A 22,813-nucleotide genomic window follows, 5' to 3' on the forward strand; every position below is an offset into this window, starting at 1 on the left:
TTTTGGCCCAATGTGCAAAATGTTGTTCTAATCGTGTGAATGAAAGATGTCAGTTTCACAGTCATTTAGAGATCCCTAGAAAATCCTGAGGAAGGAATTCTGAAGCCTTCTGACTGTGCTTGAAGCTGACAGCTACCTTGCTCTGAAAAGGAGCGCCTGCGATTTCAGTATCAGCATTTGAACCTGAAAAAATACACGCATATTCCATTTGATTCATACACCAGACCCAAAGTTCAATGTTAAACACACGTGATGTCTGGTTGCTAGGAGTTGCGTTACAGCTGCCAACGTTTTCCTTCCAAACCCGTTTGCCATTCGCCCAGACCCGAGTGCTCACTTTAGCTTCCCTCCCCTCTCGAAACACTGCTTCGGTGGAGTGGCAGAGCTCGCCTGAGGAGCAGAGGACAGGACAGCTTCCATATCAATCATTGCATCTCCCTGCTCTGCCTCATTTGGGGCTGTAACGTGCGACCCCAGCGATGTGACCGAGGCAGAATCTTAACCCCCCTGGGCACAGGGACCTTGCTGCCAAACCTGACTGCGCCTCCCCCACCCACTGGGGCGAGACCCCCTCCTTTTGAAGGAGGTTTGCGGAGAGGAGGGGAGGGGGTTCTGCTTTGGGAAGACTCGCACTGATGGTATCTGGCGTTGGATGGTGGAAGGTGAACAGACAGCATGTGGGGCAGCTTCTGCGTCCTGGTCGTATGCGGACTGCTCCGGCTCCAGACTGCAGGTAAGTCCACCCACCCACCACCCTTTATCACCTGAATCTTAAACCCAACCTGGCCAGGCTTGCTTTAGAAGCAGGTACTAGTACTCAGAGCAGCGTTTTATCTCTACCACCAGGGAGAAGAGGCAATGGTGCGGGAAAAATTGTAATTTTCCCCCAAATATTTGTTTAGACGTATACACATGTGTGCATCAAATGGAATTAACATGGTTAAAATGCAGCCAGCGTTTTCCTCTGGGTGGGAAGTCTGTGATTGTAAAGTGAGGTTTAAAATGCTTCCCTTATCGTTCCTCCACCGCCCCCCCCCCCCCCCCCCCAGCCCCAGCACCAGATTGACTGCACAGCCAGGCGGGAGAGATACATAAATCCTCCCTTCACAGGGTTGAGCTGTCTCTCTCTCTCTCTCGCACTGCTTCTGCACCTTCGCTGCTGTCTCCGTGGTTTGATATCAATCCTAACCTCTGAAATTGGAGGGGGTGGGAAGGGAGAGCGAGGGTCGGGTTTAGCAGGGGTGAAGCCCTTCACGAATATTCGGGCCCGTTTCAGCACCAGGGTCAGCGCACTGTGGCCAAACATACATATAAAAGATTCAGGTCACTGTACTGTGTCTGAACACCCACACTGCATTGGAACACTTTGGGCTCTGCACATACTGGAAGCAATGTACTGTCCGGGAGCAGCATAATTTGGCTTTGATTTCACGAATTGGGTCGAGTCTGAGAAAATCAGAGTACATTGCAGGGTTAGATCCTAGAGTTCTTAGCGTTTTATGGGATGTAGGTCAGCATTTGTTGGCCATTTCTATTTACCCTCGGGAAGATAGTGGTGAGCTGCCACCTTAAACCGCAGAAGTGTAGGTACACCCATAGTGTAGTAAGGGAGAAAATTCCAGGATTTTTGACCCCCCCCCACAGTGAAGGAACGGTGACATATTTCTAAGTCAGATGGTGTATGGTTTGGAGGGGAACTTGCAGGTGGTGGTGTTCTTGTACATCTGCTGCCCTTGTCCTTCTAGGTGGTCGAGGTCATGGGTTTGGATGGTGCTGTCGAAGGGGTCTCGGTCAGTTGCTATTGTACATCTTGTAGATGGTACACGCTGCCAACACTATGCATTGGTAGTGGAGGGAGTGAATGCTGAAGATGGTGGATGGGGTGCCAATCAGGCAGTCTTGGATGATGTCAAATTTCTTGAGTGTTATTGGAGCTGCACCCATCCAGGAAGTGGAGAATGCTCAGTCATCCTCTTGTACTTTGTTAATGGTGGAAAAGATTTGGGGAGTCAGGAGATGAATCACACTGCAAATTACCCCCATGATAGATGGTGAAATTTAATTCAATAAAAATCTGGAATTAGAGCCTAGTGATGACCTGAAACCATTCTCAATTGTTGTAAAATCCCAGTTGGTTCACTAATGTCCTTCAGGGAAGGAAATCTGTCATCCTTGCCTGGTCTGGCCTACAAGTGACTCCAGATCCACAGCAATGTGGTTGACTCTTAAATGGCCTCAGAAATGGACTTGCAAGCCACTCAATTCAAGGACAATTAAAGATGGAGAATAAATGCTGACCCAACCATCGAGCACAGATCCCATGGTGAATAAAAAAAAAACAGCTGTTGACATGTTCTTGTAGCCACAAATATTTACACAGCAGGTCCATTTCAGGTTCCAGTCAATGGTAATCCCCGGTATGTTGATGCTGCAGATTCAGTGATAGTAATGCCATTGAATATCGAGGGGAGATGATTATATTCCCTCTTGTCGAAGATGGTTATTCCCTGTCACTTGTGTGGCATGAATGTTACTTGCTGCTTATCAGCCCAAGCCTGAATGTTGTCTAAGTCTTGCCACACATAGACTCTGAGTGTTTCAGTACCTGAGGAGATAGTACTGAGCACTGTGCAATCATCAATGAACACCCTCACTTCTGAGCAGTTGAAGATGGCTGTGTATAGAATACAACCCTGAGGAACTCCTATAGTGATGTCCTGGGTTGAGATGTTGGACTCCAACAATCATGAGCACCTTCCTTTGTGCCAGATATCACTCCAATCAGTTGAGCATTTCCTTCCCCCCCCCCAACAATTCCCAATGATTTCAATTTTGCTGGAATTCCTTAATGCCACATTCAGTTAAATGCTGCCTTGCTGTCCCCAATTTTTTTTTTGCTAGCTAAATGTAATAATATAAAGGAGATAAAATTGAGATTGGATATCTTTTTTTCAAAAGCCTTTTTCTGTCTATTTAAAAGATACAATTCAGGAATAGCTGACTGGAATGTGATTATTCAAACCTTTTGCATTTAAATAGCATGTTAGACAATTTCAGACCATTTCTTACAGCAGTCATTAATGTTAAGGAGTCCAATGCAGCATAGTTACAGTGTGATGGATGACTATCAGTTGGGTTTTAGGTGTTGGGTGAGTGTTAACAGTAACCTTGACCACAACACTGGAGAAACTTCATGTTCTTCCTGGATTAAAGCCCTGTGATTTATGATGTCCACCTGAACCAGTAGCCTTAGGTATGGGGCTTTATTTTTAAATATTTCTTTCAAAGAGCTTTGCCTCTGACAATGCAGATGTCTCTCAATTCTCTGCATAAGCCTACATTATGTATCAGTAGTGAAGGTGATCGTAAGCCAAAAACCTGCTCAATCACAGACAAAAATGCTACCAGTTGAATCAATTCTCCCATTAAGCCATGCAACCTGTAGAAATTTGGAGATAGATGGCAGGTGCTCAGTGAGGAACATTGGAACATCAAAGTCTTTCTGTGACTGAGGAATATTTAATCAGTTGGGAGCCATGACTGAGTGGATTACTAAAGCCTTGAAGTAGAATAAATAATGCACTACATTTCAATGAGGATTTTGTTTACGCCACTTGTGTGTAATGGGGGGTTAATATAATTTAACCCACGTTCTTTACAATGATTTTATTTTAAGTTTAGAAGCCCCGTTAATACATTTTACAAATTGTGAACTGCCCCCTCACAGCTTTTCCACAGCGAGCAGCTGTCATCATGAAGACCCACCTGGAGATGGCGGCTCAAAATAGAACTTCATCAAATATCTTCTCAAGATTTCAGGATGTTGTTTTACCTCCAAGATGGGATTTAAAGGCAAATCAATCTTCAGAATTAAAAGTTTAGTTTCTGGAGCATATGCATTGCAATCACAGCATTGTAGTTTGTGATTTATCTTTGCTCTACCCATAGAATATTGCTTGCTATAAATCCAGATTTAATTAAATTATATCACAAAATACAAATTCAAAGCCTTAAATTAAAAGATTAGAGTATGTAATATATCATAGACTTGCAGGTCTGAATTCCAGCAGTTTGATCATATTTCTTTGACATGTTAGTCATCTGGGATATTGAGTATTTATAAGCAAATGTGTCTTTTTCATATTCAAACAAGTATTTACGGAGGCACAGTGGTTAGCATTATGCCTCACAGCGCCAGGGACCCGGGTTTGATTCCTGGCTTGGCTCACTGTCTGTGTCGAGTTTGCACGTTCCCCCCGTGTCTGCGTGGGTTTCCTCCAGGTGCTCCGGTTTCCTCCCACAGTCTGAAAGTCATATTGGTTAGGTGCATTGATCCAAACAGGTTCCATAGTGTGGCAACTAGGGGAGTTTCACAAAAACTTCATTGCAGTGTTAACGTACGCCTTACTTGTGACTAATAAATAAACTTTAACTTTAAATATTTACTATTTAAGTATAGGACATAGAACGTGATTCCTCTAATAATAACTATTGTTTCCTTCCAAGCAGTATTTAAATGAATATTTTAATTCTATTAGTTAACTAGTTGCTCTGAAGCATGTTTTTTTTTATCATTTCTGTGTCACTGCTGAGGCAATGCAAACTAATTGTCATGTTGAAATGTAGTGCAATAAATCACTCTGTGACATATTATAGTATACTACAGAGCCAAGATAGATGCCGGTGCTGAGTCTGTTTTTGTTCTTGTTGTAGATATAAAATATTTATTGGATCAAGAGAAACCAGAGCGTAAATCTTTTTTAATTTGGGTGAAGGGATTTTTTAAAAATTATTCTTTCGTGGAATGTGGGCATTGCTGGCTAGGAGAGTATTCCATCAAGGAAAGACTTGGAGGGAAATCAATGATGATGGCGTGTCCATGCATCTGATGCTCCTGTCCTTCTAGGTGGTGGAGGTTATAGGTTTGGAAGGTGTTGGCGAAGGAGCCTTGGTGTGTTGCTGCAGTGCATCTTGTAGATGATACACATTGCTGCTACTGTGTATGTTGAAGGTGGTGAATTGGGTTCCAGTCAAGCGGGCTGCTTTGTTCTGGATGGTGTTCGGCTTCTTGAGTGTTGTTGGAGCTGCACCCATCCAGGTAAGTGGAGAATATTCCATCACACTCCTGACTTGTGCTTTATGGGAGGTGGACAGGCTTTGAGAGTCAGGAGATAAATTACTCACCACAGAATTTGTAACTTCTGATCTGATACTGTAGCTATATTATTTATAATGTTGATAAGGTTCCTCTTCTGGCAAATGTTGATAGTGGGTGATTCACCGAAGGTAAAGTAATTGATAAACAAGGGGAGATGGTTAGATTTTCTCTCTATATTGTCCTGAAGCTTTTTTTGATGTCACTAAAGAAGGAAATTAGACAAATGTTGAAGAGAGAAAAAGACTTCAGGAAGAGACAGAACAGTTAGTGGAATGAGTGGACAGGTGTAATCTAAAGAGGATAAGTATGTATCTGGGAGAAAGGAAAACCAGTAATAGAGCGTATGCTAATGGAAAAGTACTGAAGGGTGTAGATAAATAGAGAAACCAAAAGTTTGAATATCCCAGTCCCTGATTCAGTGTGCATGCACAGCCCAATCAAACCCAGCCACTTGCACAGAATTAAAATTGTTTCAGGTTGACCACTCTTTGTGGTCAAGAACTTTAGACCTTAAGATGTAGGAGCAGAAGTAGGCCATTCAGTCCACTGAGTCTGCTCCACCATTCAATGAGATCTTAACATTTTTTCTCTCTTGGCATGTTGGCACAGTGGTTAGCACTGCTTCCTCACAACACCAGGGACCTGGGTTCGATTCTGGCCTTGGGTCACTGTCTGTGTGGAGTTTACACATTCTTCCCGTGACTATGTGGGGTTCCTCCAGGTGTTCCGGTTTCCTCCCGCAGCCCAAAGATTTGCACATTAAGTGGATTGGCCATGGTAAATTGTCCCTTAGTGTCCAAAAATGTATCGATTAGGGGGATTAGCCATGGTAAATGTGTGGGGTCACAGTGATAGGGTGGGGAAGGCGCCTGGGTAAGATATTCTGTTGGAGAGTAGGTGTTCACTTGATGGGCGAATGGCCTTTTTGTACACTGTAGGGATTCTATGATTCTTCAGAAATGCTGCACAAGTTGAAGAATGTTTCCAGCATTTTCTAGTTTTATTTATTTGAAAGATTGGCTTGGTTATGTCAAAATGGGTTGATGCTATTTCTCCCTTTTATAGAATTTATCCTTCACACATTTTGGATCTTATGAAATAGCCACCACAAACATATGGCACGGTGAATTGTTGTGACTTACAAAATAGGTGAATCTGATAATATATTCATATAAAGGAGATCTAACAGTGCTTAATGCCTGAGCTCTGAATCAGTGAATGAACAATAACAGATTCATACAAACCAGGCTTCCAATTTGAAGCAAGACTGGATAACTTTACATGGCAAAAAGAATAATTAGTTTTCTGTAGTTGCAATGGAGATTGTTATGTCAATAACTTGATTGTTTTCAACTGTGTTCATATATAGTATGTAACTTTTACCTTGCCTTGATTCTGAAATCTAGTCAGGGGAATAGTTAAATTTAAAATAAATTTTAAAAAATCAAAAGGCAAAAAACAATACAATGGGCAAGAGACAAAGATGAACAAAGCCACATTTAGCCTCCCCGCCCCACTCTTGTACCAGAAATCTGCAATTAAAGCAGAATGGTTCTTTCATTATTGAGCACTGGGAGCTAAGATGTTTGAATGGTCTGACTGAATTAGTGTACCAGAATTCATGAAATTTGCCTTCAGCTATTTGCAATCTTTTAGCAGTCACAGTGTTAACAAACATTTTATTTAGGTCCATATCAAATCCTTGGATGCTTGATTAATGCTTTTCTGGCTTCTCAGAAAATTCTGTGGGTTGCCACTGTCCTGCACTTGACCCCTCTCCCTCTGCCCCTGTTATCCCCCTGCCCATTTACTCCACATCCTCCCCTCTGCACTCACCCACAACCTAGCCTCACTGCCAAGACTTAACTGTAGCTCAATTTTTCTGGGCTCCAAGCGGTGAGCTACATGGCAATGCCCGATTGGTATCTGTCCCACCTACAAGGTTCAAGTCCAGAGTGCAATGGAATATTCTCCACTGGAGAGTGCAGTTCCAACAACATTCGAGAAGCTCAACACCATCCAGGACAAAGCAGTGTGCCAGATTGCTACCCTTTCCACAAACATTCAATCCCTCCAACACACAGTGACAGCAGTGTTTTCCAGCTTCAATAAAAGCAAGTTACTGCGGATGCTGGAATCTGAAACCAAAAGAGAAAATGCTGGAAAATCTCAGTTGGTCTGGCAGCGTCTGTAAGGAGAGAAAGGTGCTGACGTTTCAAGTCCCGACGACCCTTTGTCAAAGCAGGGCTTTAACCTGCTGAGATTTTCCAACATTTTCTCCTTTGCACCAGCTTCAAGATGCACTGCAGGAACTCACCAAGTTTCCTAAGGCAGCACCTTCCAAGTCATTTTGAAGACAGCAGATACCTGGGATAATCACCACCTGGAGATTCCCCTCTAAACCTCTCACCATCTTGACTTGGAAATCTGTCACCATTCCTTCGTTGTTGTTGGGTCAAAATCCTGGAATTACGTCCCTGACATCACTGTGGGTATACCTACACCTCAGGCATTGCAAAGGTTCAAGAAGGCAGCTCACCACCACCTTCTGAAAGGCAAACTAGAGATGGGCAATAAACACTGGCCTAGCCAGCGACGCCTACATCCTGTAAATTAATTTTTAAAAAAACAAATGATACCCTAGGTTCAATTCCCAGCAGGCCTTGGGCCTACACCTTTGTGTGTGACAAGCGCCCAGCCTAGTACATGTTGATTTGAACTCAAGGCCAATTATCTGGCCTTTTGAGTTTAAAACTGAGAGCACCAGAATCAATTACTGTGTCAAGATGACAAAATAAATGTTCACTGGATGTTAATCAGGATACATACATTCCCAATAGACCTCTTAACCGGTACATGGGAAGAAGAGCACTATGTGTGGCTGGCATCCATCCAATTCTACTTTGTTTTTGTTATCATTTGATATTTTTGAAGAGTGAAATGCTCCTGCCTTTCTCTCCCCATGGGGATATGGGTTGCACCTGGTAACTATATAATTTTTGTGTCAAATAGTTATCATATGTAACCAACAACAGCTTTAAGTACAGCAGGTTGATCAACAGCTTAATCCTTGGATTGAATCCTTTAAATGATAAAAAATAAAAAGCCTTAAAATTTGATCTAGGTTATTCAGGAAAGAATCACTTCTTCACATAAAATTCTTGGAGTCATTTTATGGCACAGAGGGAGACCATTCAGCCCATTGAATCCATGCCAGCTCCTGCGGAACACTCCAGTCAGTCCCTTTCCACGATTTGATCCCTCACATAGAACATAGAACATAGAACATAGAACATTACAGCGCAGAACAGGCCCTTCGGCCCACGATGTTGCGCCGACCAGTTACAAAAACAATGACCCACTAGCCTATACCAATCCCTTTTCGTCCATAAACCTATCCAGAGATCTCTTAAACATTTATCTCCTTCAAGTAGCCATCCAATTTCCCTTTGAAGTCATCAATTGTTTCTGCTTCTACCACCCTCGTTGGCAACAAGTGTCATGTTGCCATGATGAGCAGTCACTCATAAGGACTAGGTACATGAGAACAGCTATACATTAATCGATAGCTTGAAGGCTTCAGCAGCAGAGCTGTGTTCTGTTCCTTGGCAAACATGAAACCACGATGGATGTCACAACACACTTCCATTTTAGTGACGTCATGCTGCTATCCCTTAAAGGTTACCATTGTGAGGTCCAGCTCATTATTACTTTCTGGATCTATAAGTTCTTTCTCACAATCCTTCTGCAGCTTCTGTCCAAAATTTTAAATCTGTGACCCCTGGCCCTCGTAAATCAGCTAATGAGAAGTTTTTCCTTGTTTACCTTATCTAATCTTGTCAAGACTTTGTACAACTGATTAAATCTCCCCTCAACCTCTTTTGTTCCAAGGAGACTAACCTTAACCTCTCCAACTTACCCTTGTAACTAACACCACACCCACCACGCCCTGCACTCTTCCCCTGCCCCACACCTCCATTCTTGGAACCTTTCTGGTAGATCTCGTCTACACCCTCTCAAAGGCTTAGCCTAACTCCTCTGCTTTTGTACTCAATGTCTCTGCTAATGAAGCCCAAGATCCACATGCTTTGCTAATCACACTCTCGATATGTCCTGCCACCTTCAAAGATCGATGCATACCAGGGTCCCTCTATCCCTGCACACTTTTTAGAATTGTGCCATTAAGTCTACACCGTCTCTCCCTGTCCCTTTTGCCAAAATGCACCGCCTCACACTTCTCTGTATTAAATTGCACCTGCCATTGTCTTCCCATCCTGCTCATCTATCCATGTCCCATTGTAGTCAATTTGTATCACCCTCACTGTTGTCATTCCTCCAAGCTTGCTACATTGGCAAGTTTTGAAATTCTACTCCGTATTCCAAGATCCAAGTCATTTTTATTTATTAAGAATAACAATGGTCTTAGCACCGACCCTTGGGGAACATCAGCATCTACCACTCTCCAGTCTGAAAAATAATCATCTGCGGCTGCTTCCTGTCCTTAAGCCAATTTTTAATCTAATTGGAAATAACCCTCCTGTTCCAGAAGCCTCAATTTTGTTAACCAGCCTTTTGTGTGGTATTTTGTCAATGACTTTCTTAAAAACCGTATAGAGAACATCAATCACATTCCCTTAATAAACCTCCTCTGCTTCGTCATCAAAAATTCTGATCAGATTAGCCAAGCATGATCTGTTTTTACAAATCTATGTTGGCTCTCCCTAATTAATGCAAACCTTCCCAAGTGCCTGTTGATTCACCTCACTCCCCCCCTTCAAATTTAATATAAATTCTAAAACCATACCAACCACTGATGTTAGACCAGCTTCATAATATTTCTTGAATAAGGGTGTCACATTTGTCACTCTCCAACATTCTGGACTTCCAAATTTAGGGAAGACTGACAGATTAAGGCAAGGACTTCCTCTGGCACTTCTCCCACTTTCTTTAGCAACCTTGGAGGAATGACAACAGTGAGGGTGATACAAATTGACTGCAATAGGACATGGGTTAATGAACAGAATGGGAAGACAATGGCAGGTAGAATTTAGTACAGAGAAGTGTGAAGTGATGCATTTTGGCAAAAGGGATAGGGAAAGGCAATATAGAAGTAATGGCACGGTTTGAAAAAATGTGCAATGAGTGCATCAAACTGGGGTGTAAGCCATCTGGACCAGTTGATTTATCTACTCTAAACATAGGCAGCCTTTCCAGTTTTTAATTTTTTAAAATTTCTTAATGTCACAAGTAGGCTTCCATTAACACTGCAATGAAGTTACTGCGAAAATCCTCCAGTTGCCACACTCTCGTGCCCATTTGGGTACACTGAGGGAGAATTTAGCATGGCCTATGCATCTGACCAGCACATTTTTTGGACTGTGGGAAGAAACCGGAGCACCTGGAGGCATGTAGACACGGGGAGAATGTGCAAACTCCACACAAACAGTGACCCGAGCCAGGAATCAAACCTGGGACCCTGGTGCCGTGAAGCAGCAGTGCTAACCAACATGCCAATGTGCTACACCTACCCCCTTTTAATCTTCACACTATCCATTGCCTCCATTATTTCTGTGTGTACTGATAATTTGTCAGCTTCCTCTTCGATGGTAAACACTAATGCTAAGTACTCATTAAGTTCTTAGCCTTGCACCTCTAAGCATATATCATCGTCTTGCCATTTATAGGAATCACAGCTTATTATTTAGATGCTGATAGAAGAGTTTTTGGTTCCTTTTTATGTTGACTACTCATACTCTCTCTTTGCCAGTCTTATTTTTCTCTTTTTCTCTGTTCTCAGCTTATTGCATTTGGCCTGGTTCCCATTTGAAGAATTCACCTGACATGCATCATACACTCTCCTTTATTGTTTCATCATATTCCCTGTCTCTTTTGGTTTCCCTGGAGCCCTGTTCTTAGCTCCCTTACCTTTACCACCCATCTACTATCTCCAGCTCCCACTTGCCCTGGAGTGACCACTTCCTGGGAAGTATGGTACAGGAAACTTTAATCGTCTCGGATGCTTCGCTGTGACTCCAGCTACCCCTCAAGCTCTCAAATCCTGAGCTTAAACTGGAACAGCTAGAGACACTTACTAAAAACTAAGATATGCAGTATGTCCTGAAGTTCCCACATGGTGCAGGAATTATACACAGCAGCTCTTAGATGCCTATCCATGATGTAAAAAAACACTCTGTTCCCAGTTAATATTTTGTTTAAGTCATTAATTTCACTGAATACCTCTAGATCAACTCTGTTTATATACTTGTTAATTTATGTACAGTTGCACTAACCCTGATTTCATATTTTTAATTTCCTAGTGAATATCTTTAGAGCGACAAAAGAACAAAATACATAACAATCACTTATCAGCTTCCCTGTGCCATCAGTTTATTTTCTTCATAATGCAATTGGTCAGTTCTGAGTCTCACACTCCCCCTCCCTTCCAGACGGTCTCACACCCCCTCCCAAACAGTCTCATACCCCATCGTAGACAGTGTCACACTGCCCCCTTCTAGACAGTCTCACACTGCCCTGTTGCACAGTCCCACACACCCCTTCCAGACAGTCTCAGACCCCCATCCCAGATAGTCCCACATCCCTTCCCAGACAGTCTCACATCCTTTCCCAGACAGCCCCACACTGCCCTCTTCCAGACAGTCTCACACCCCGCTCCCAAACAGTCTCATCGCTCACCCCCCAGCCCAGACAATCTCACACTTCCCCCCCAGATGGTCTCTCACTCCCCCTCACAGACAGTCTCACACCCACCTCACAGACAGTCTCACAGCACTACCTTCCAGATAGTCTCATGTTGCTCTCTCCCAGACTCACTCTTTCTTCTCCTCCCTGCTCTTGCACTGCTCCCTCTTAAGCTTTCTCTTTGGTAGAAACGGTCAGAATTTGGAACTCTCTCCCTCAAAAAGCAGTAGATGCCAGCTCAATTAATAATTTTAAATCAGCAATCAACTTGTAGGCCAGAAAAGAAAGATGAATGGGATCGGCATATGGACTCGGCCACAACCTCGTTGAATGGCAGAACATGCTTGAAGGGCTGAATTGCCCACTCCCGCATTTATTATCCTCTAACCAGTTTTGAGTCAACATATTGGAATTGATTTTCATCTATTGAGTAAGACAATGTCGAAATAGTTAAGAAGTGCTGCTAATCATGCCGTAATGGTCGCATGATGGAAGCACTCATATTTCATGGGTCAGTCCATCTGTGCACTGAAAAAAAGAGATCCTGTTTTAGATTTGGATAGAGTTAGGAAAAATGTTCGCATGATTTCTCCTTCCACACATTTTTCACCTAATGCCTCGGCAATTCCGCGTAGCTGAAAGGGCAGTTAATTTTCAGTAGTTGCTATGGAGATGGTTAATTGCTGTTAACTCAATACAGTTTTGCTTTTTACATTATATTCATTCATTATACATATAAGCTGTATTTATCTTTTTAAATCGATTCAGTAAAAATGGTCAAATTAAAAAAAGTGATGCAGTGGGTGTGGAAACCCCTTTATAAGTGGAAGTGAAAAGGATCGGGACAATTAAAAAGAAATGTTACCAAAAGCCAGAGACTTGCAACTTTAATTACAACAAGGATCATCTTTTAAAATGTAGTCAAAAGCATAGTTATCTTAACAGTCACAATGCTGTTACCCAAATACCAGATAAATAATGATGAATAAATAAATAATGAAAAATGGGGCACATTTCAATAATATTTTAAAGGCCTTTGTATTGTTTAATTATTCTGTGTTTGATTATGTGAGCCTGTTTACCATTGATGTTCACTGTGCTTGATTGGTTAAGCTTGGGTGTTGAGAAAAGTAAACAAGCCTGTCTATGGAGCTGGAAGTCAGGGCTAGAAGTGTGGGGTGGAATCTTGTTGAGGTGTGAGGGAGCTTGTCTAGCGGCGGGAGAGCTGAAGAGAGATGTGTACTACCTCATTTCAGGAATGCCCAGTAAATAGTATGATGGAGATGAGGTTTTGTGGTGGCGGTCACAAGGATAGGAATGCATCAGCAATAAGGCCAAGGGCGTGGCTCTCAGCAACTATCACCACTCCCATCTCTGACCTGTTCCTGATGCTAAGTCCCTCAATTAGGTACCATGTGCCTTTGATTAAACCGAGCCCTCTATCCCACCCCCAAATGGATAAGATGGCTGATGGCTATAACTATCAAACGCACCACATGATGACTAGCCCGTCTGTGACTGGGTTAATACCAGCAGGAGTAGAATGAAGCCCTTATTGGTCATTAAATGTCTGGTTAAGGGCTTCGATTGGTGTAGGGGTGAGAAGGTCTACCCTAGGCCTTCTCACCCACAACTAAATTCTGGCAAATTGCATTTGATTATGTGAGTCTGTTTACTATTGATGTTCACTGTGCTTCATTAGTTAAGCTTGGGTGTTGACTCAGAGAAAAGTAAACAAACCTGTAAATGGAACTGGAAGTCAGGGCTAGAAGTGTGGGATGGAATCTTGCCGAGGTGTGAAGGAGCTTGTCTAGCTGGGGAGTGGGTTTCCAGCACACTACCATTCCGTCTAATTAAATGCCCTCCCTGCCCCCAAGCTTAGCACCAGAGAAAACAGAACTGGAAATAAAACAGGGACAGCATGGTGGCACAGTGGTTAGCACTGCTGCCTCACCTCGACAGGGACTTGGGTTCAATTCCAGCCTCAGGTCACTGTCTGTGTGGAATTTGCACGTTCTCCCTGGGTTTCCTATGGGTGCTCCGGTTTCCTCCCACAGTCCAAAGACGTGCAGGTTAGGTTGATTGGCCATACTAAATTGACCTTAATGTCAGGGGGTTAGCAAAGTAAATGTGTGGAGTTGTGGAGTGGGGCCTGGGTGGGATTGTGGTCAGTGCAGACTAGATGGGCCGAATGGCCTCCTTCTGGACTGCGAGGATTCTGTGATTCTATGAAAACCTGGTACACACATAGAATTCATATCATGGCTAGATTGCTCTGAAATGTGTAAAATTTATATAAAAGCACTTGTTTATTGAATGATACTTTCTCACAAGTGCAATGTTCATAAGAGGTTTAGAAAATTGAAATAAGCCATTTCATTGTCATCAAAGTGGGTTCCATCAATTAAGGTTGGGAGCCACACAGAAGTAGCTTTGGAAATCATAGCATCCCTACAGTGCAGAAGGAGGCCATTCGGACCATTAAGTCTGCTCCAACTCTTCGACAGAGGATCTTACCCAGGCCCTTTCTCATAACCTCACATACTACCTTGCTAATCCCCCTAACCTACACATCTTGGGGCACCAAGGGGCAATTCGGCATGGCCAATTCACCTAACCTGCACCTCTCTGGACTGTGGGATGAAATTGCAGGAAACCCATGCAGACATGGGGAGAACGTGCAAACTCTGAAGAGGCAGTGACCCAAGGCGGGAATTGAACCCAGGTCTCTGGTGCTGTGAGGCAGCAGTGCTAACTACGGTATCACCATGCCTCCTAACGTAACTTGCAGACTGGGCTGACAGAAATCCTGAGTGTCTTTGGAAAGACATGACAGGCATTTCAACCAAAACCCTTTGCCACAATTACAGGAACAGATGGTGGAATGTTGGGCAAGGATTAAGGGGAAGGAAGCTTAAGGCGTAGGCATCAGGTTGCATGCAAATCATGGAGCAACCCACTACTCAACCCTTACATTCTTTGATACTCCAAAGTGGGCATCAGTTTAGGTGAGGTATTTAGAAAGATGGTTGAGTTCTGTACCATTCTATGATACCACCCTCCATGTGTCTGTGTTGAAATATGTCTGGAAGTGGATGGGTGCAGGATTGGAATGGTACAATTATTGGTTGTGCCAGTCTGTGAGTGGCTGGTGCAATTACCTATGGTGATCACTCTGGCATTCCTTCTTTAGTGCAGCACCACACTAGGCTTTTGAGAACTTCAGTGCCAATAGAATGAAAATACAAAGAAACGAGTTAAGGAAAAAATAATCCTGAAGTGACCTCAAATAAATCTACCTGCTTGTTCTTCAAACACCTGTAACAGCGAACCACTCAGTAGCATAAATTTGATTTGGAAACATAGAAAAATAGAAACAAGAAGCTAGAGGAGGCCATTTGGCCCTTTGAACCTGCTCCACCATTCATTTTGATCATGACTGATCATCAAATTCAGTATCCCAATCCCACCTTCCCCCCATATCCCTTGATCCTGTTAGCCCCAAGAGCTATATCTAACTTTTCTGGAAATCACACAACGTTTTGGCTTCGACCACTTTCTGTGGTAGTGAAATCCACTCTCTGGGTGAAGAAATTTCTCCTCACTTCAGTCCTAACAAATTTACCCCTTATCCTCTAACTATGACCCCTAGTGCTGGATTCCCACACCATTGAGAACGTTCTTTCTGAATCCACCCTGTGTGGAGCCAATGCAAAGCCTGGAAATTAGTTTGCTGTGACATCTGTTTACTATTCCTACGTCATTTAAACAATATAATCTCACTTATTTATTTTCCCCACTCAGAATACATTCCATAAACCAAGGGGGAAGAGTTAGGTGTTCCTACCACTTCTCTTTGCTATAACTCTGCATGCACTGGCACATCTTTGTGGAAAGTGCCCCTGGCCCCTTGGGGAAAGGAAAGGAGACAGTGAAATGTAATCTGGGCGCAAACCAGCAGTGGTACTCAGTATGCAAGTGGAAAATTGAGTGCTTATTTGTCTCCTTTTCTCGAACATAGTAAAATAACTATGCATAAAATGTTCACAATGGGATAATTATTGTGTTAACCAATATTTATGTTTGATATGGATGTAACATATTCCATCGCTTGAGAATTTGTGTGCTGGCGAACCAATTTTTGAATATTTGTCCGTAAGTTTAAGTATTACTGTCACAAGTGGGCTTACATGAACACTGCAATGTGGAAATCCCCTAGTCACCACTCCGACGCCTGTTCGGGTACACTGAGGGAGAATTTAGAATGGCCAATCCATCTAACCAGCACGTCTTTTGGACTGTGGGAGGAAACCGGAGCACCCGGAGAAAACCCATGCACACATGAGGGGAGACCGTGCAGACTCCACAAAGACATTGACCCAAGCCAGGAATCGAACCCAGATTCCTGGCACTGTGAGGCAGCAGCGCTAACCACTGTGCCACGGTGCTGCCCTATGTTATCAATTAAAGCAGCCCCCTGTGGCTACTCCTCCTTACAAATCTAAACTTTGGGATATAAACAGCTATGGGTTTATAGTTAGCTCCAAAGGATAAAGATATGTTTGTCTACATTGTGTCAACAGCTGAATAATTTGCAGACATTGCAATTGATCTTCCTCCAATTGCTCTATCTTCAGGGTCCTTTTCAGGAGATCATGAGCACTTCAAGCCCAGAAGCCTGAGAAAGTCAGCTGACAGTGGAAAACCAGTAATGATATATCATCAAATACGAAGCACAAATAAAGGTGTGGACTTAGGTGTCACAGAAATGCAGAGAAGCACAGTGAACATGCCATCGTTCAGTGAGTATATGAACCGGAACAGACCTCATCCTGCCATGATTGTCAAATCTACTTTGCCGAGAGTATCAAATGAGCGAAGTGTTCACTTTGTAGCAAACAATGAGCGGCATTTGGAAATTGAGAAGCTCCCAGTTCCTGATGATGATTTGATCTCGGTGGTGAGTATTGCTTTGAAACAATATAAGGCAACCTTTCTTTGGCAAGTGTTTGGTAAACTGGAATTCTTAAATCTTTTCTCTTTAAGAGACATTCTACAACACAGAAACAGGCCAACTGGTCCCAACTGGTCTGATCACTGTTTGTTCCCAAAACAAACCACCTCCCACCCTTTCTTCCTCCAACCCCGGCCCCTTATTCTTCTATTTCTTTCTCCCCACCACATGCTTCATAGAATCATAGAATCCCTGCAGTGCAGAACGAGGCCATTCGGCCCATCGCGTCTACACCGATCACAATCCCACCCAGGCCCATCCTCCCCACAACCCCATGCATTTACACTAGCTAGCGCTCCCTGACACTAAGGGGCAATTTAGCATGGCCAATCCATCTAACCCGCACGCCTTTGGACTTGAGGAAACCTGAGCACCCAGAGGAAACCCTCACAGACAGGGGGAGAATGCGCAAACTCTACACAGACAGTGACTCAAGCTGGGAATCGAATTTGAGTCCTTGGCGCTGTGAGGCAGCAGTACTAACCACTGTGCCACTTTTATCCAATCTTCCCTTAAATGCATCTGTGCTTTTCACCTTATCTACTCCCCGTGGTAGTGGATTTTACATTCTAACCGTGCTCTGGCCAGTTTCTCCTGAAACCTCATCTCGATTCACGAGTATTTAGCTTGTATTCATGATCTTTGGGTTGTGGTCTCGCCCACATGTTCCCTACATCTGCCCCATCAAACCTTTCCACAATCTCTATTAGGTCATCCCCCGTCCTATTTTCTTTAGAGAAAATATCCCTGGCTGAGGAATCTCTCCTGCTTGGTAAAATACCCTCAGTTCCAAAAGGTCGATTCAATTCCCTCAGGTCGTCAGTGTCTCACCAAATACATTATTCAGGTTTGTTAATGTCAATTACATAGTCAAAGACAACAGATGGTGGATATTTGAGTACATATAACTAGGAGATAACTAGGATACTGGATGGATGTGAGGAGTGTTGTCACTGAGCAAAGTCAATTAACTCTCTCGGCAGGGATAGGCTTTGTGACTTAGTTTTGACTTCAACAATGACCGTGGATCCTATTATCAACCTTCTCCCCATGTCCCTAGATGTCATTTGGGCAAAATTTAATGGTCCCTCAATACCATGTTTTGTGGTATGTTTAATTGGTTGGGAGGGTACGGATGGGGACCCAATCACCTTCATACCTCTACCCCGTGAAGTCCAGGACAGGAAGCTTCGTGGACAGCCCTCCCACCAGACACTAATTGAGGAGCTGAAGTGGCCAAAGGGCCTCATCCCACTGCTGCTGCTATTTAACAAGTGACAGGCAGGGGAGTCACCACACACACAGTTCAAAGGCAGTCAGGTTTGCTTGTTGGCTACTGATGGGGAGGGAATCTCTTGTTCAAAAGCACAGTGGCCAATTGAGGGACTTGAGATCAGGAAGGGGGCCCTGTAGACAGCCACTCTTTGCCCTCTCTTCTGACCCTCTCCACACCAGCCAGTGACCACCATCCCACCCATATCCACCTAGCTTCCTCATCTGCCCTAGGTTTCTGGTGGGTGCAATACTGGTATTGGCCACCACCCCCAGCAGCACCAGACAGTGGACAGCTGCCAGCTTCAGATTGGCCAAAAGCTCTTAATGGGTATGATTGTAGCCTCCTAAATCTTGGGGAAAGCCAGATGTTGGCCTATTAATTGCCTAATGGGCACTCAATTCTGATAGGCCATACCCAGCATAGGGAATATGGAGCTTGTGTTGATTTTCCAGCCGGCAGGTGTTAGGTGTTACCCCTATGGCCAACCTTAAAGTCCACCCCAATCTCAGGTTTGAATGTATTCAATGACAGAACATCCACAGCTCTCTGGGATAAAAAATCCCAAAAGATTTAGAACACTCTGAGTGAAGGGAATTCTCCTAAACATTCAAAGTGACCATCCCTTCTCCTGAGACAAAGTTCTCCAGTTTTCACTCTCCAACCAGAGGAATTGTTCAATGATTGACAACATTTCTGGTCACAATGATTTTTAATTTTACCGGTATTCATAGTATTAGCCACGTTTAAATTAAAGTGAGACAGGCCAAAGTTTTATTGGCCAGAATTTTCGGCACAGCCACAGATTGAACCAAATAAAAGTGCATTGACTTTGGCAGGACCGGAAGGACTCACTGGTAGCCAGGGCTGGAAAATTCCAGCTATTCCGACCATTTAAGTTATTTGTGTTTCTTTTTCCCCCTTTAAGAGTCATGATACATAGAATCACAGAATCCCTACAGTGTAGAAGGAGGCCATTCGGCTCATCGAGCCTGCACCAACTCTCTGACAGAACATCCCATCCAGACCACCCCTCAGCCCAATCTCCATAACCCCCTGTGCATTTACCCTGCTAATTCCCCAACCTACACATCTTGAGGCACTAAGGGGCAATTTAGCGTGGCCATTCTACCAACCTGCACATCTTTGGACAGTGGGAGGAAACTGGGGCACCCGGAGGACACCCAGGCAGACACGGGGAAAACATGCAAAATCCATACAAACTGTCAGCCAAAGTTGGAATCGAACTAGCTTTTTTTTAGTCATTTGTGGGATATGGGTGTCACAGGCTGGCCAACATTTGTTGTCCGTTCCTAGTTGCCCTTGGAGAGCAGTTGAGTGTCAACCACATGTGGGCCAAATCAGGTAAGGAGAGCAGACATTTTCCCCCAAAGGACATTAGCGAACCAGATGGGTTTTTCTGACAATCAACAATGGTTTCATGGTCATCAGTAGATTCTTAATTCCAGATAGTTTTTTTTTATTGCTTTCAAACTCCACCATCTACTGTGGCAGGATTCAAACCCAGGACCCCAGAACATTAGCTGAGTTTCTGGATTGACAGTCTAATGATAATACCATTTGGCCATCCTTTCCCACTGCTTTCCCCTGTGCCGCCTACCTAGTACTTTATTTGAAAAAATTCATTTTCCTTTGTAAAAATTAAAGCTGTAGTTATCTCAGAACAGGGGGTTGTCATTTAAGCATTCCATTTTCTCTTCCATCCTGGTCATTTTCAAATTCACGTAACTCCATTTAGAATTTCTTGCTTGAGATATTGACATGCTCTATTATACCTTCCAGACTATAACTATAACATTTCAAGAAATCCTTTTGTCCCACATGAAAGCAAAGACATTTTGGAGGCATTGTAGAAACAAAACGTCTTGTAGGTCTAGTCACAGATGAACTCCGATCTCATTGAATGGTGGTATAGACTCGAGAGGTTAAATGGCTTATTCCTAGTTCCATGTACCTGTTCTTTAAGCCTGCACACCAAAGCCTTTCTGGAGAACTCCACACTGATTGTAATGTTAATTTGTTCACGAGAGATGAAAAATACATTAAAAAACCTGAAAGTACTTACAATTTACCTATTTATTAAGTTTAATGAGTTTAATTGAATTTCTGTCCACATTCTGACATTGATGTTGGTGAACTTTGTGCTAGTGCCAGTGCTGATGTGCTGTTTGAAAACCAATTATTTTCCCGACACATTGCCTTCATTTTGTTATCAAAGGCCAAGGAAATGATCTGGTGCTTAACAAGTCAGTGCACACATATTTTAGTAATTATTGAAAGTCACAATTATATTAAATGCATGGTAAACATTAAACAAGGTTTCAGTCAACTTGATTTGAGTAGGATAAACGCAAAATACTGCAGATGCTGGAATCTGAAACAAAAACAGAAAAGTGCTGGAAAACCTCAGCAGGTCTGATAGCATCTGTGGCGAGAGAATAGGGTCAATGTTTCGAGTCTAGATGACTCTTTGTCACAAATGGCTTCCTCCTCACTGCACAGATGCCATGCAGAGCATATTAATTCAGTGCAGTGAATTACTGTTACTTCTTACTTAAAATAAACTTACATATTTGCTCTATAACTTGGGAGCTGAAATAAGCATCGCATAGACTTACTCCTATATGTTTAGAAAACAATTCTGAGTGGAATACTCTAACCTAAAGGCATATTAGTCTTAAACATCATTGGGTAATGCAGTAAAGAGATTATGAGAGCTGTGTGTGCTGCATTGCAGAGGTACACCGCAACAAGCTGGTCTAGTGCAAATTTACAGCGTGGTAACGTTAAACAGATTCAGACTTGTTTTGTTATTAATGGTGGCCTCATAATTAATATATTGAATGCATGCTGGACACCACGATTGATTTAAAGTCACAGCAGGTTTATGATGTAAGATTTATATGAAGTTCAATTTTGGGTGGTCTTACAATCAGAATCCTCAGAAATACATAGCGACCTTTTTTTATTTTCTGAGCCTCAGTGTTGGCATTATAGGTAGAATGTTCTGTTCTTTTACAATTTGCAAGTACAGACTATGATACATAAACAGGTCATGTTCTTGCAATAATGAGTTTTGCATCCACACAGCCATCCATTCCTGATCTTTTATGCGGCTGGAGTTTCGTTAGAGGGGGATTCTCCCAGGTTGCTGCGCTGCTTTTGTAGTGCAGTGGGCCGGGAGGTTCAAGAGGAGGCCACGTAGGGGGCTCCTTGCTGGGTGCCATGGCATCTGTGTCTCGGCAGCTGGATTTTCAGCGCCATCAGCTCCATGCTAATTTGTGGCATTGAACTGTATGAAATATGTAAATGCACATTTAAATCTCCTTTAAATATCATTAGCGGGCCCGGGACTGAAATCTCCAGGAGCGCAAACCTCCCAACCCCCTGCAAGGAATGGTTAATTCCAGCAGGGTTTACTATAGCTCCCCACTTGCAGGGAGTTCATGACCCAACTCCGCTGGAGTGAAGGGGAGCCATCAAGGACCCCCAGCGAGTCAGGTCTTGGGGGGGCGATGGGGGGGGGGGGGGGGCCTGGGCATTGCCAGCCTGGCAGTGCCAGCCTGTGCCCCCGGCACTGCCCAAGGAGCAAAGTGCCAATGCATGGGGGGCTTCTCCACACTGACCACCAGGCATTGGGTAGTGCTAAGTGGGTGGGGCCAAATGGGGAGGGCGGGGCCTATTGGAGGGGGCCCCTAGAAAGAGATCAGTGGGGATGGGGGTCCTGCTACCCCTCTGCACTGAGATCTTGAGCAGGGGGAGGGAGGCCAGCAGTCGGGGCTAGGAATCGGGGTGGGAGAAGGATGGGGGGGTGGGGTCAGTCTGTCAGGGGGGCAGGGGAGGGTCAGGGCTTCAGGGGGCATCGGTACTGCCGGTGGAGGCGGGGGGATGATCGGGAGATTGGAGCAGTGGAGGGAGACGATGGGGGGGTGGAGATCGAGGTAGGCAGACGGTGGGGCTGGTTGGGGGAGGGCAGGGGCCCAATTATTGGAAAGTGGCGGGGTTGGCCAGTGATCAGGAGGCTGGCAGTGTGGGGTCATTGCACAATGGCCTGCTCAGCGCTATGCTGCCGTCCTCTCCAGTGGGACTAGGCCCTGCCCACTGATTGTCAGCGTGATTCACGCTCATGCACAGAGTGTGGGAGATTCACTTTGAAACACCCGTTGAAAAACCAGCAGGATTTTTACGCGATTTCAACACTTGGAATCTTTTCGGGAATATCGCCCAACCTTGTTTTATCTGAGAATGAATAATAAATGCGTTCCTCCCTGCCACAAATAAATGTTTACCTTTTTTAAAAAAAAGGACATTTTGCATCTTTCTATGTTTCTCTCTTTGTCTTCAAGGTCAGACTTGCCTGATCCTTTGTAAATATTTGAGCTGGAAACTTTGAAACAAAAGCTAAGTGGTTTGGCTTGTAGGTATAATTACTATCAGATTGCTACGTGAGACTCTGAGGGTTTCACTGTGTGGAGGTAATGGAGGAAAGAACTGTTTTGAAGGGATAACAATTCGTAGTCACAACCTTGGGGTGCTCTTCTCTGTCAGAATTTTCCTAACAAATTGGACGATGTGTGCCATTTTTAGCAGTTGATGATATCAAATTGTCTTAAAATATATGACATGAACCAATTCACACTGCTTCTTC

General features: G+C 43.7%; 1 protein-coding gene across 1 annotated transcript in view; it reads left to right on the forward strand.

The window, feature by feature from the left end:
- Positions 1–405: 405 nt before the first annotated feature.
- The window catches only part of ptprr (protein tyrosine phosphatase receptor type R), a 203,565-nt gene continuing 181,157 nt past the window's right edge, over positions 406–22,813 (forward strand). Inside the window, exons 1-2 of the mRNA XM_080191203.1 lie at positions 406–733; positions 16,495–16,817. Of these exons, the coding sequence (XP_080047329.1) occupies positions 676–733; positions 16,495–16,817 (381 nt within the window). The 5' untranslated portion in view covers positions 406–675. The remainder of the gene's footprint in view (positions 734–16,494; positions 16,818–22,813) is intronic.

The sequence above is a fragment of the Carcharhinus amblyrhynchos genome, chromosome 6, assembly GCF_965287045.1.
Source record: "Carcharhinus amblyrhynchos chromosome 6, sCarAmb.v2.hapA, whole genome shotgun sequence".
NCBI classification, from domain to species: Eukaryota; Metazoa; Chordata; class Chondrichthyes; order Carcharhiniformes; family Carcharhinidae; genus Carcharhinus; species Carcharhinus amblyrhynchos.